The 12780-nt window shown below is 37.4% G+C and overlaps 1 protein-coding gene across 1 annotated transcript; it reads right to left on the reverse strand.

Annotated features, from left to right (window-relative positions):
• Window positions 1-474: 474 nt before the first annotated feature.
• On the reverse strand, window positions 475-4819 carry LOC121417225 (putative protein TPRXL). The gene is made up of 2 exons (XM_041610852.1): window positions 3925-4819; window positions 475-753 (listed from the first exon to the last, which is right to left on the reverse strand). The coding sequence occupies exons 1-2, from the start codon at window positions 4400-4402 to the stop codon at window positions 671-673; spliced, it is 561 nt and encodes a 186-aa protein (XP_041466786.1). The 5' UTR covers window positions 4403-4819; the 3' UTR covers window positions 475-670.
• Between the last annotated feature and the right edge of the window lie 7961 nt (window positions 4820-12780).

A 12780-nucleotide genomic window follows, 5' to 3' on the forward strand; every position in this document is an offset into this window, starting at 1 on the left:
TGTTTGATTTTATGTCTATGATTAATACCATTCTCTTGTTTGCTGTTTTCTTTTCAATGATCGAGGGATGAGTGTTTAATAGTTACATTTATAAAATATAAAGTTCAATTTTATGAGTTACACAGCTCTCTGTTAAATGTCCAATTTCAATTGTGACTTTCATTCATTGTTATCTTCTGCTTCACCTTCATTATGTTCTTCACTTGCTTCACCTTCATTATGTTCTTCACTTGCTTCGCCTTCATTATGTTCTTCACCTCCTTCGCCTTCATTATGTTCTTCACTTGCTTCACCTTCATTATGTTCTTCACTTGCTTCACCTTCATTATGTTCTTCACTTGCTTCACCTTCATTATGTTCTTCACTTGCTTCACCTTCATTATGTTCTTCACTTGCTTCACCTTCATTATGTTCTTCACTTGCTTCACCTTCATTATGTTCTTCACTTGCTTCACCTTCATTATGTTCTTCACTTGCTTCGCCTTCATTATGTTCTTCACTTGCTTCGCCTTTATTATGTTCTTCACTTGGTTCGCCTTCATTATGTTCTTCACCTCCTTCGCCTTCATTATGTTCTCCTGGCGTGCCTTTTTCATTCTGCCCTGTTTGTACCTCTCTCTCTCCACCTTCCATATCTTCCACTCCGTCTTCATCAGTAAAATTGTAAATGTCATTCTGATCCTGCAGGTTGCCAGTTACTACTGCAGGCAACTCTGTATATACTGACCTGCATGCTGTATCTGGGCTGCGTATCTGCAATGTGGTAGAAAAATAGATGCGATATTAAAACAGAGTACATTAAAATAAAAGTTTGCCATTGTGACATTTACCTTGCTTCTCCCCATTCCAGAAAATAACAACAAAAACATTTATACCATAAATAGGCCTACATGACACATGTCTCTCCCCCAATAATTCAATTAGCAGTTATTGGGAATAAAACTTGACATTTCAAATGTCATCAATTTCTAGGTGTTTTTGCACACTGGAACCAGCTGCAAGACTTGGAACGAGACATAATTTCAATTATGTTTGTTGTTGTTGTTGGTTTTATTTTCCAATGTTATAAAAATAATGATAAAAATCCGGCCAACCCTATTGGACAACGCTGGATCCGCCCCTGTATAATACTCGGGATGCTTACAATATAATTACTGTTATCAGTGGTAGATATGAACACACCTAACTTATTCTGGGGTCTCCTCCCCCTGACCCGTCCCCACCACTGTGCTTCTTGTGCTTCAGAAATTTTGAAAATGAATAAAACCATAATGTCCATAGGAGAAATCTATAAGAGTATAAGACTGGGCCTCCAAATACACATGAGCAAATAGAACATTGATTCTTGCCAAACGAAATAAGCTAGTGCGGGCATGGTAGCAGTTAACTCATTCAGTACAAAGTGACCACATCTTGTGATTTGGCCCACTGACAGCCTTACATTAGAAGAAAGAGTAAATACCACACAAATGCCCATTTTTATTGTTGCATCAGTACCCTTCGTTCACGGAAAAGGAAAAAAATAACTAAAATCCTAAAGTTGGCAACGTGATAGAAATATCCGAATTGCTCTTTTCCCACGCAAATTGGGGAAAAAAATAAACTTTTAAAGACATTCCTGAAACCTCAACTTAAAAAGGAAAAAAAAATGCAGCAAAGCTAAGCAACTAATCAATTGTCACGAATGAGAGTATTCAATGTATATGATAAAGGTTTGTTCTCTTATCGTATCCCATGAAATCCGTTTTGTTTGCCTGCGCTCTTAAAAGCCACTAGAACGTAAAGACATGGGTGGCGTAAAGACATTTTATGGCTTTTTTGCCGAGAACCAGCTCTAAATTTACGCATGTACACGAAAAGGAAATAAAAAAATGTATATACCACGCTAAATAGAACTGGGTCATTTTTTAACCATGCCCCTTTTGGATGTATTGAGTACATTCCTTCAGCGCCTTCATTACGGGGGGTTACATATATCTGATAATCATCAAGCATTTTGAAAAGGATGATTATACCTTTGATAACTATGTCTTGCACCAGTCTTCGCACTCATTCAAGATGCCATTTTAAGATCAGCGTTCATAGCTCCACTCAAACAGCATCCCAAATCTTAAGATAGAAGACGATATTTATGATAACAAGACGTTTAATGGCTTTTTTTGCAGAGGACCAGCTCTCAATTTACCCAAGTACACAAAAAGGAAACCAAACAGTGTATTATACCACGCTAAATAGAACTGGGTCATATTTTTAATCATGCCCATTTTGGCTGTATCGAGTACATGTATATTCCTTCAGCCAAGGTCAATATCATGTAAGTCTGTTACCGCGAAAGGAATGTATGTTAGAAATTAACACCTGTACTCTCTCAATATAATACTCTATCAGACTATCAGGAATTGTTAATTTCTCAGATTTTGATTTTTTTTAATTTCTAATGTCCCTTTGACCAGAGTGAAATTGTATACGCTATTTTCAAAATCTGAGCTTAGGGCAAGGAACAGAGAATTGTGCGGGATTAAGGATTATGAAGCATGAAATTTCACACAGCTTTTCATAAGGGAAGGTTACATATATCTGATAATAATCAAGCATTTTGAAAAGGATGATTATACCTTTGATAACTATGTCTTGCACCAGTCTTCGCACTCATTCAAGATGCCATTTTAAGATCAGCGTTCATAGCTCCACTCAAACAGCATCCCAAATCTTAAGATAGAAGACGATATTTATGATAACAAGACATTTAATGGCTTTTTTTGCAGAGGACCAGCTCTCAATTTACCCAAGTACACAAAAAGGAAACCAAACAGTGTATTATACCATGCTAAATAGAACTGGGTCATTTTTCAATCATGCCCCTTTTGGCTGTATTTGAGTACATTCCTTCAGTCAAGGTCAATTTCCTGTAAGTATGTTACCGCGATTGGAATGTATACATGCCTGTACTCTCTCAATTTAATACTCAATCAGGAATCATTAATTTTTCAAATTTGGATTCTTAAAAAAAAAAAACGTCCTTTTGACCCGAGTGAAATTGCATACTTCACTTCTCTAACTTCAAAATCTGAGCTTATAGGCAAAGAACAGAACATAATGGGGGACAGCATTTTAGCAATTAATAAGTCTAATAATTGTTTTTTAAAAATCATATTTTCTGACCAAACTAAAGGATTAAGAATCATGGAATTACACACCGCTTTCTATATTGGAAGATTACATGTAACTGATGAACATCAAGTATTTTGAAAGGGATGATAATACATGTACCTTTTATCTTCTTGCATACATCTTCGCACTCATTCAAAATCCCATTTTAAGATAAGCGTTTATATACATGTAACTACACTATTACAGTGTCCCAAATTCAAAGAAAAAAAATGATAACAGGATGTTCGCTGTCACATGATTTTGATATCAAGGCATCAAGAACATCTTTCAAATTCTAACCTGGTCTACTGTAAGACCAACTACAGTAGATAATCACCAGCCCAATAGAATACTGTAGGCCTACAAATGCAATAGGCTAAAGCCTAATTCATCTATGGTCAGTGCTCAAGATAGCCGGTATTGCATCAGTTTGCTCTAGTTTTGCAGTATTGCTGTAAAATAGGCTACTACATTTATAGACATATTCAACATCCCAGACCAATTAAATTTAGCCCCTTATACATGTACTTGCCTTAAGCAATCAATGTTGTTTGTTTCACATCAAGTACCAATTTAAACTTCCACCCCCCTCTCCATGCTCTATAACATTTAGGCGTCTTTTGATTAGAGTAAACTGTTTATATAACAGTCTGTACTCATTCCACTTTGTGAAAAGACAGTCATTTAGCACTTTCCTTGGAATACTTCTTCTTAAAAGTGCAACTGTTGAAGATGATGACATTGATGATGATGATAGCAGTGCTGATGACTTACATGTAGATGTATTTGACAATGATGGTAGCAGTGCTGATGACTTTGACGTATTTGACGACGATGCTAGCAGTGCTGATGACTTAGATGTATTTGACGATGATGGTAGCAGCGCTGATGACTTCAACGTATTTGACGACGATGGTAGCAGTGCTGATGAATTCGACGTATTTGATGATGGCAGCAGTGCTGATGAATTTGACATATTTGATGATGGTAGCAGTGCTGATGATGACTTTGACGATGATGGTAGCAGTGCTGATGATGACTTTGACTTTGGCGGCGTACAGAATAAAGGGGTGTGTTTTTCAGTCATTTTGGTTTGGATGCAATGGCTGTTATCTTCATTAGCTGGGCTATCAATTTTCATGTGACTCATTTGGGTATCATCCAAATCATTCCCAGCTAATTTTGTTTCTCTCATTGCTGATCTTCTTCTTTTCAAATATGCCCTTCTTGCTTCTTTTCTGTGCTTACCCATGAAGTTGTAAATGGACAGTAACTGCAGGCTATTCAATATGACATCTGGAGATGAAGTAACTAAAGCTGTTTTCTCCTTCTCTCAGTTCCATCATCTGTAACAGAAACATTTCTGAAACAGAACATTCACAATTAATAAACTAATTGATGAATGTTCAATTTTCATTAGTTGTTAGACTAGGGTTCCCAAACTTCCCGCTAGCCTTCAACGGCTCCTCTAATCTGTTGCACAACTGTAAAACCCAGTCAGGATATTTGTGTCCCTTAATGCCCCAGAGACATTATGTGTCAGGATGAAACACTGACAATTTCAGGTAGTGTAGGCATGTAAAACTAATTAGCCCCTTTTCAGCCAATGTTCAAAATGAGCAGTTTGAATGAAGTATATACATTATACAATTCACAACATAATTACGACAATTTGATATTTTGGAATATTCAGCCAATTATTCGTATAAAACAAGAGGAATGCCCCTGGCGGAATGGCATACATGTAATTATCAACTGAATCAATTCCAAATTTTGATTTGCTTATAAGTTTGAACACAGCTAATTTTTCTTTGAAAATCATGTAAAAGATAGATTGAGTTTTCTTATTGTTCTAATAATAATAATATTTGATATTTGAATAGCGCACATACCGGTATCCATCATTATGATGCTCAAGGCGCTACAATATTACCCCAGCTAAGCTAGGTGTCATAAGCGCTCACAGCATTGAAGGAATTCATTCCTACACCCATTTACACCTGGGTGGAGAGTTGCAAACGTAGATTCATGTTTTGCCAATGGACATTACTTAGTGCTGCGGTGGGATTTGAACCCTGAACCTCGTGGTTCATAGTCCGGGGAGGTGGGACTGATCCACAACACCTAGATATATTCTCTGTAGAGGTTTTTCTCTGTAAGCAAGTACACCCCAACAAAAAGTGGAATTGTATGAACAAAGAAAACTCAAACAAGCATACATGTTGATTATTTCATCAAAATCGTACGTGAAAGGAGAAAGTTTAGAAAATTTCATATATTTTCACAAATCTGTCGTGCACAACATGGGTGATAGGCAAATGGTCGAGACAGCCGATGATATCACACACTCACTATTTCTTTTGTTTGTTATTACATAAAATATAGAATATATCAATTTTAGCACTTTTGACAATAAGGAAGGTTTTTATTGATGTTGCAAAAATTGATTTTCCAAATGTTCAGGGAGGTATCAAACCTAATTGTTTAAAGTTTTATAAGAAATATGATATTCCATATTTCATACAATAAACTACAAAAGAGATAGTGACGTCATCGGACCCCCTCAATTCTAAACTGACCAGAATGTGGACATATAGGTCTAAGTGTTTTGTGGAATTAAGCAAGACTTTAAACTGTCATAACTTTATCATTTTACATCCTATTTGATGTAATTTTCAGCATTGTCCTTTACATAAAACAGGCCCTTCACCGAGCAGCTCACAGATTCGATCGAAATTTGATGAACTTCGCCAAATTCGCGCATGCGCCCAACAGTGCACGTACAAGTCTCAATCGGCCGATTGAACGTGCACTGTTGGGCGCATGCGCGAATTGTCTGTCTCTCAATCGGTAATCTGCCATTTTGTAGGCCCTATAGAATTTTGAAAGATGGAGTGGTACCGCGACAGAACTTACAGTAGAGGCGCATGGCCAATATGGGAGACTCTCTCCAATAGGGGAGACAATCTCCCACATTGGAGACTTGCTTTGTAAAACTAAAAGGACAAAAGAAACAACACCAACAAAAGCATGATTTTTTCCACCCGAAATTTTGTCTCACTGAGGTCAGAAGCCCATTTGTTTTGTGTGTGATTGACAACAAAAATCCTTATCAAAACAAAAGTAGACGGTGAATTTTTAAAGTAGACGGTGAAAAGGGGTAATTTTTCACGAGGAATCTGCTTATCACATTTTTATTTGCCGCCAAGGTAATCCTTTTGCAGCAAATGTAAACAAAGGAAATTGGTCTCCACTATTGGAGACTGTCTCTGAAATTGGATACCCAAATTCTTTACAAAAGTCTCTGATATTGGAGATAATCTCCCACATTGGAGACAGTCTCCAATATTGGCCGTGCGCCGGCCTCTACTGACTTATCGGGTTTTTTTAGGTTCGAGCCTTTGACCCGATGTCTGGATGCTGTCCTTAGTAAGACCATCATCCATATAATACATGTAAGTGCTTAATTTATGTTTCCACCTTTTACTTGACTCGTATTGATAACCATAAATACCCCTGTTACGGTCGGAGTGTGAATGAGCGGTCGGAGTGTGAATGAGCGATGGGCTGGGCTCCGGCCCGCGAAGCGGCCGGAGCTCCCTGGCCTGGGTGTCATAGGGTCTAACTAAAATTATAAAGCCAAGACTCTATACCGGTCTGGGCCCCTAAGGCTGAGATGTAGATCTAGCCCATTTACAGCCTTTGATGATTGAATAATGTCAAACAAAACTTACCGAAATAAAGTCAATGCAGCTCATTTCAGGTCTCTGATAATGCATTCAAAGCCCAGCTCTGGAATTGTTTCCTGCGATAACTCAGCTCTAGCTAGCGGCGGCGCGCATGTACTGTAGATTCACGTTTGATTGAATTGAGTCAAAGATAGTATGTATACGACATAATATGGTTGACGGTGAAGACGCACGCATGTACTCGAGCAGTTGCGATGCATGTTTAATTGTGCACGATTACGTTAATGCACACGTGCAAAGCTTTGCATTGCAACTTCGCACAAGTGTTTTCAATGGTGCAGCTAGAATTCAAGTTTTAATTCATTTTGGGGAAGGGAGCAGAAAGTGGAATTTTGTGAGAAGTTAATGGAACTTAGTACAATTTTATGTGACTTTGTGAACCTTTGCGCAATTTTGCATAACTTTGTGAAAAGTTAATGTAACTTTGTACAACTTTGCGCAATTTTTTGCAACTTTGTGAGAAGGTCATGCAACTTTGTACAACTTTGCACATTTTTGTGCAACTTCGTGAGAAGTTTATGCAACTTTGTACAACTTTACGCAATTTTTTGCAACTTTGTGAAAAATTTGTACAATTTTGCGCAATTTAGTGCAACTTTGAGAAAAGTTTGTGCAACTTTGTACAATTTTGCGCAATTTAGTGCAACTTTGAGAAAAGTTTGTGCAACTTTGTACAATTTTGCGCAATTTAGTGCAACTTTGAGAAAAGTTTGTGCAACTTAGTACAATTTTGCGCAATTTAGTGCATCTTTGAGAAAAGTTTGTGCAACTTTGTACAATTTTGCGCAATTTTGTGCAACTTTGTGAAAAGTTTATGCAACTTTGTACAACTTTGCGCAATTTTGAGCAACTTTGTGAAAAGCTTATGCAATTTTGTACAATTTTGTGCAACTTTGGTCAATTTTGTCAATTTTTGGCAACTTTTGTCAATTTCCACTGTGACATGGGGCCTCCCAGTTTAAGCTTTCCCAAGAATCTGAACTTGGGGTTTCAAATACCCCACCTGAGCTCCCATTGGCACAACACGCAAGGCAAGAGTTTCTGTGTTATGAGCTGGTGGGGTTATTTTTAAAGGACAAGTCCACCCCAACAAAAACTTGATTTGAATAAAAAGAGAAATTAGCACAACGCTGAAAATTTCATCAAAATCGGATGTAAAATAAGAAAGTTATGACATTTTAAATTTTCGCTTCATTTCACAAAACAGTTAAATGCACATCTTCGGTATGCACATGAGGAAACTGATGACATCACTCACTCACTATTTCTTTTGTATTTTATTATATGAAATATGAAATATTTTTATTTTTTCGTCATTTTCATGTGAAGTGAAGTTTCATTTTTCCCTGAACACGTGGAATTCCATTATTTTAACATTTTGTGGTTCAGGCAAGTTCCTAATTGTCAAATTCGTAAAAATCGAAATATTGTATTATTCAAACAATAAAAAAAAAAGAAATAGTGAGTGAGTGACATCATCGACTCTCTCATTTGGATGTAACTGACTCGTTCATATAACTATTTTGTGAAAAATAAGCGAAAATTTGAAATGTCATAACTTTCTTATTTTACATCCGATTTTGATGAAATTTTCAGCATTGGGCTTATCTGATTTTTCTCTATTGATTCAACTCAACATTTTTCTGAGGTGGACGTGACCTTTAAACACAGGATTCGCGTAATGTTCCCCCCCTAGTTTTAAAATCCCGATGCTGCCACTGACATAACATCTTATGGAAGACTGAGGCCCATTCGTAAAATTACAGATATTTTACAAAATTCCAAAAACTTTCAGACCCGGGCTCTCGGAGTAATACAATTTTTTTTAATTATGTGTTTTATTGGTATTCAAAATCACATATAATCACAATATTTACAGGTAATTGGAAATGATTTGAAACAGTTCAAAAGCAGTAAAATCACAAAACAAAGATAAAATAAAAAAATAAATGGAAAAAATTTAATAATAAGTGTGACATAAATCAAAATAAAACTTGGACGATACAGGTATACTCTATAGGGAATACACATCGAGATGAATTTACATGTATAATCATTTGTAGCATATTACTCTGTGCATTGTACAAGTCTCAATTTAAGATACAAAAACAAATAGAATGGAAAAGGGGGAACTACCTGTATCTAAAATAAAAATCATATATCAAATCGCCACTTCTTAAAGTGTACAGTGAGTTTGTTTCTTTTCGTGGCTAGGTGATGCTCAATTTCCTTTTGTTTCTTCACAAAACTTTTAAATAAATCCAAATTTGGTAAGATGTTCTTCATGAACTGAATTTACAAATATAAATATAATATTTGGCCAATAATAAAAGGTAAGTAACAAATCTATCCGTTGATACACCAAACAATTTTTGAAAATTAGTGAGATTGAAATCTGAAATATGTTTTTTTTTATCGTAGTCAATAGAAGATTCCAAATTGGGGTAATTATCACAGTCACAGCTAGCTATAGATGAATTATTGATTCCTCTTCATTATCACAAAATGTACAGTTTGGTAAATCTTTCCTTTTGATTTTATACAGAAATGCATTTAGAGCTATAGTATTATGAAAAATCTTAAAGTAAAAGGAACGGAGTTTAGTATCGATATAGTACAAAAGAAATTGGCTTTATGTACTTTTTCCACAAAGTGGGTACAGGGATAGGCATTCATTCCAGTAGTTGTACCGTCGATCGATCTATCTGTCTTATTTGCACATTCAAAATTTTATAGGCATAACATGGTACTTTTTTCGCATTAATCAGTTTATTAGTCAAAATATCATGAACGTGTACATTAGTCAAAACTGTTCTATTAAACCACTCCATTGGAAATTTTTTTTCATTAAAAAATTGTATTTTCTCCTATCAGACACAGGAATATGGAGTAATAAAATGTTTTGAAAAGGATGTATGGTAGGGGGTCCTAAAGCTGCGCGGGTCCTAAAGCTACGCACCATTCATCGCGCATGCAGTTTTCAATGGCAAATGCGCACTCTGTGTGTGGAACTGTGACTGCAGAGTGATGAACAATTCCTATTAATTTTTTTCGACAGAGGCTGCAGTAAATCTCTAAATGCAGAGAAAACCAACAATTGTTAGGAAGTTTGGAGTTATATTCGCTTTAATTTCATTTTATCCTATAATAATTTGAATATATTTTAGAAATTGAGGCACAGGAAATACTATTTTTTTGCATGATAAATCGAGTGCGTAGCTTTAGGACCCCTTCTACATCGGGCGGCGAAATCAAGAGGTGTTCGAAAAACACGACGGGATTTTCGTATTAGTGAGTTTTGTGATATTTTCTACTTGGCTAATGATCTTTAGAATATTTGCCACAAATTAGTGAAATATAATTTGTTGAAATATTAAAATTGGGACAGTTGTTATTGTTTGAAAACAAAGTGCGTAGCTTTAGGTCCCCCCATCATATAGTTTCGTTTTGAAAAGTGGAAGCACTGTGCACGCCCTCTAGCTCTATTATCGAGCGCGGGCGGCCTGATCATATTACGAAATAGCATCGAAGTTGCTGTACCATTTCGTGTTTTTTTAGGTTCGTATACTCTTACCTGTAAGTTAGTTTATTGCTATTTTTTATCTTAAAAAGTGAATGCATATATTTTGATGAATTAGACACAGTTTGTTTTTGATACAAAAGTATTTCAAAGCTGGTGTCGAAACATAAAATCACTCAGTTTGAAAACTTCATTTTGAACGATGGTCTAGCGTAGGCCTAAACTGACTTGGCTCTGCCTCTGCCACTCTGGCACCGGCAGTGACCTAAGCCAGGGAGGGAGCGCCTGCCCGCGAAGCGGGCCGGCGCCCAGGAGCTCACCGTGTATTTACCCATACTCACGGGACAAGGGTAGATTATGGTCAAAATATCTAGCAAGGTAAATTGTGAAAACAGAAATTATGCACTTACCACGATTATATGGATGAAGGTCTAACGAGTGGTAGAATCCTGATGTTGAGGCACAGAATAGTAAAACCTAAAAAAACTGAAAAGTTCTCTCCCCACTTAATCGGCCGTTTTTATTGTGAATCATAACAAAATGGCCGATTCGGACTGGGATAGAAGGAGAGAACTTTTTGGTTTTTTGAGGTTCCAGTCTGTGCATATCGATGTCAGGATTCTACCACTTCATAGACCTTCATCCATATAATCGTTGTAAGTGCATAATTTCTGTTTTTACAATTTATCTTGCTAGATAGACCATATCTAGGCCTACCCTTGTCCCGTGAGTAGGCTATGGGTAAATACACGGTAAGCTCCTGGGCACTGGAGCGATTCATCATTCACCGACCTTGCCTTCGGTGCGGCTTCCACTGCACTCCCAGGGCAGTAGAGGCGCATGGCCAATATGGGAGACTCTCCAATAGGGGAGACAATCTCCCACATTGGAGACTTGCTTTGCAAAAGGACAAAAGAAACAACACCAACAAAAGCATGATTTTTTCCACCCAAAATTTTGTCTCACTGAGGTCAGAAGCCCATTTGTTCTGTGTGTGATTGACAACAAAAATCCTTATCAAAACAAAAGTAGACGGTGAATTTATAAAGTAGACGGTGAAAAGGGGTAATTTTTCATGAGGAATCTGCTTATCACATTTTTATTTGCCGCCAAGATAATCCTTTTGCCGCAAATGTAAACAAAGGAAATTGGTCTCCAAAACTGGAGACTGTCTCTGAAATTGGATACCCAAATTCTTCACAAAAGTCTCTGATATAGGAGATAATCTCCCACATTGGAGACAGTCTCCAATATTGGCCATGCGCCTGTACTGCAGGGGCAGGGGCAGTGCCGCTAGCTTAGCGAGCACTGTGCTGGTGGCTGGTGCTCATTGCGGAGCTGGAGACTTTTGTGAGCTGGCAGCCGTCACTCTGACTGTTTGGAGGTTATTCAAGTAGGCCTAGGCTAATAAAAGATTTTATTAAAGCCAATGCATCAGAGTTCAGCTAATTCAGTGGAACAAGCAACCAACGTTGCGCGCTAGCACTAGTACTACTACCGTACTAGTAGTAGAGAGAATTAGGGACAGGGCCAGGCTGGGCGGGCGTCGGGCGATCCTATTCCGAATTCCGAGGCCTTATAATGTTGAGGATGCCATGATGATGTTCTTAAATATTTTTACATCATTTTATAGACTCTACTTTTACATCACGGAGCCTTGAAATGCTCACTTTATGCCTTTTTAAGCTAAGCTTTACCTTTACCCGAGATTCTATGATCCCAGCAGTCGTGCTTCCAGTTCAAGTCCTTCATCCTTCTCGTTAGTTAGGTATCTTCATAGCAGTCTAGCTTGGAAATCTGCACCTTAACATTACTTAGTGTGGTTTATGCTTCATAGGGTGAGCAGTACCGCTGGTCTGCCCACACCTTGTCTAGTCTTATTTTGAAACTGTTCACCGTCTGAGCAGTGACTACCTCTTCGGGCAGCGAATTCCAGTCGTTTATGATACGCTGGCTGAAAACATCTTGTCTGATCTTTGTCAAGCATGTGGGTTTTAAGAGCTTCAAACTATGCCCTCTGGTGTTGCCTGTTGCATACACAAAGAAAGTATCACCTGGAATGCCTTCAAATCTATGGATTATTTTGAACACCTGTATCATATCTTCTCGTCTTCTGCGGTACTCAAGAGAAGGAAGATTGAGTGCTGTTAATCTCTCTGTGTATGTGCAGTTTCTGATGGCATAGATCATTTTTGTTGCTCTCTTCTGTACCTTCTCAATGGCTTGACTGTCACTTTTAAATCTAGGATACCATATAGAGTTGCCAAAGTCAATGATCGGCCTGACAAGTCCTTTACACAGTTTTGGGATTGTAGATTTGTCTATACATTCAAAACTGCGGCGAATGCATGAAAGTATCCC

This window comes from Lytechinus variegatus, chromosome 6 (assembly GCF_018143015.1).
Source record: "Lytechinus variegatus isolate NC3 chromosome 6, Lvar_3.0, whole genome shotgun sequence".
Lineage (NCBI taxonomy): Eukaryota > Metazoa > Echinodermata > Echinoidea > Temnopleuroida > Toxopneustidae > Lytechinus > Lytechinus variegatus.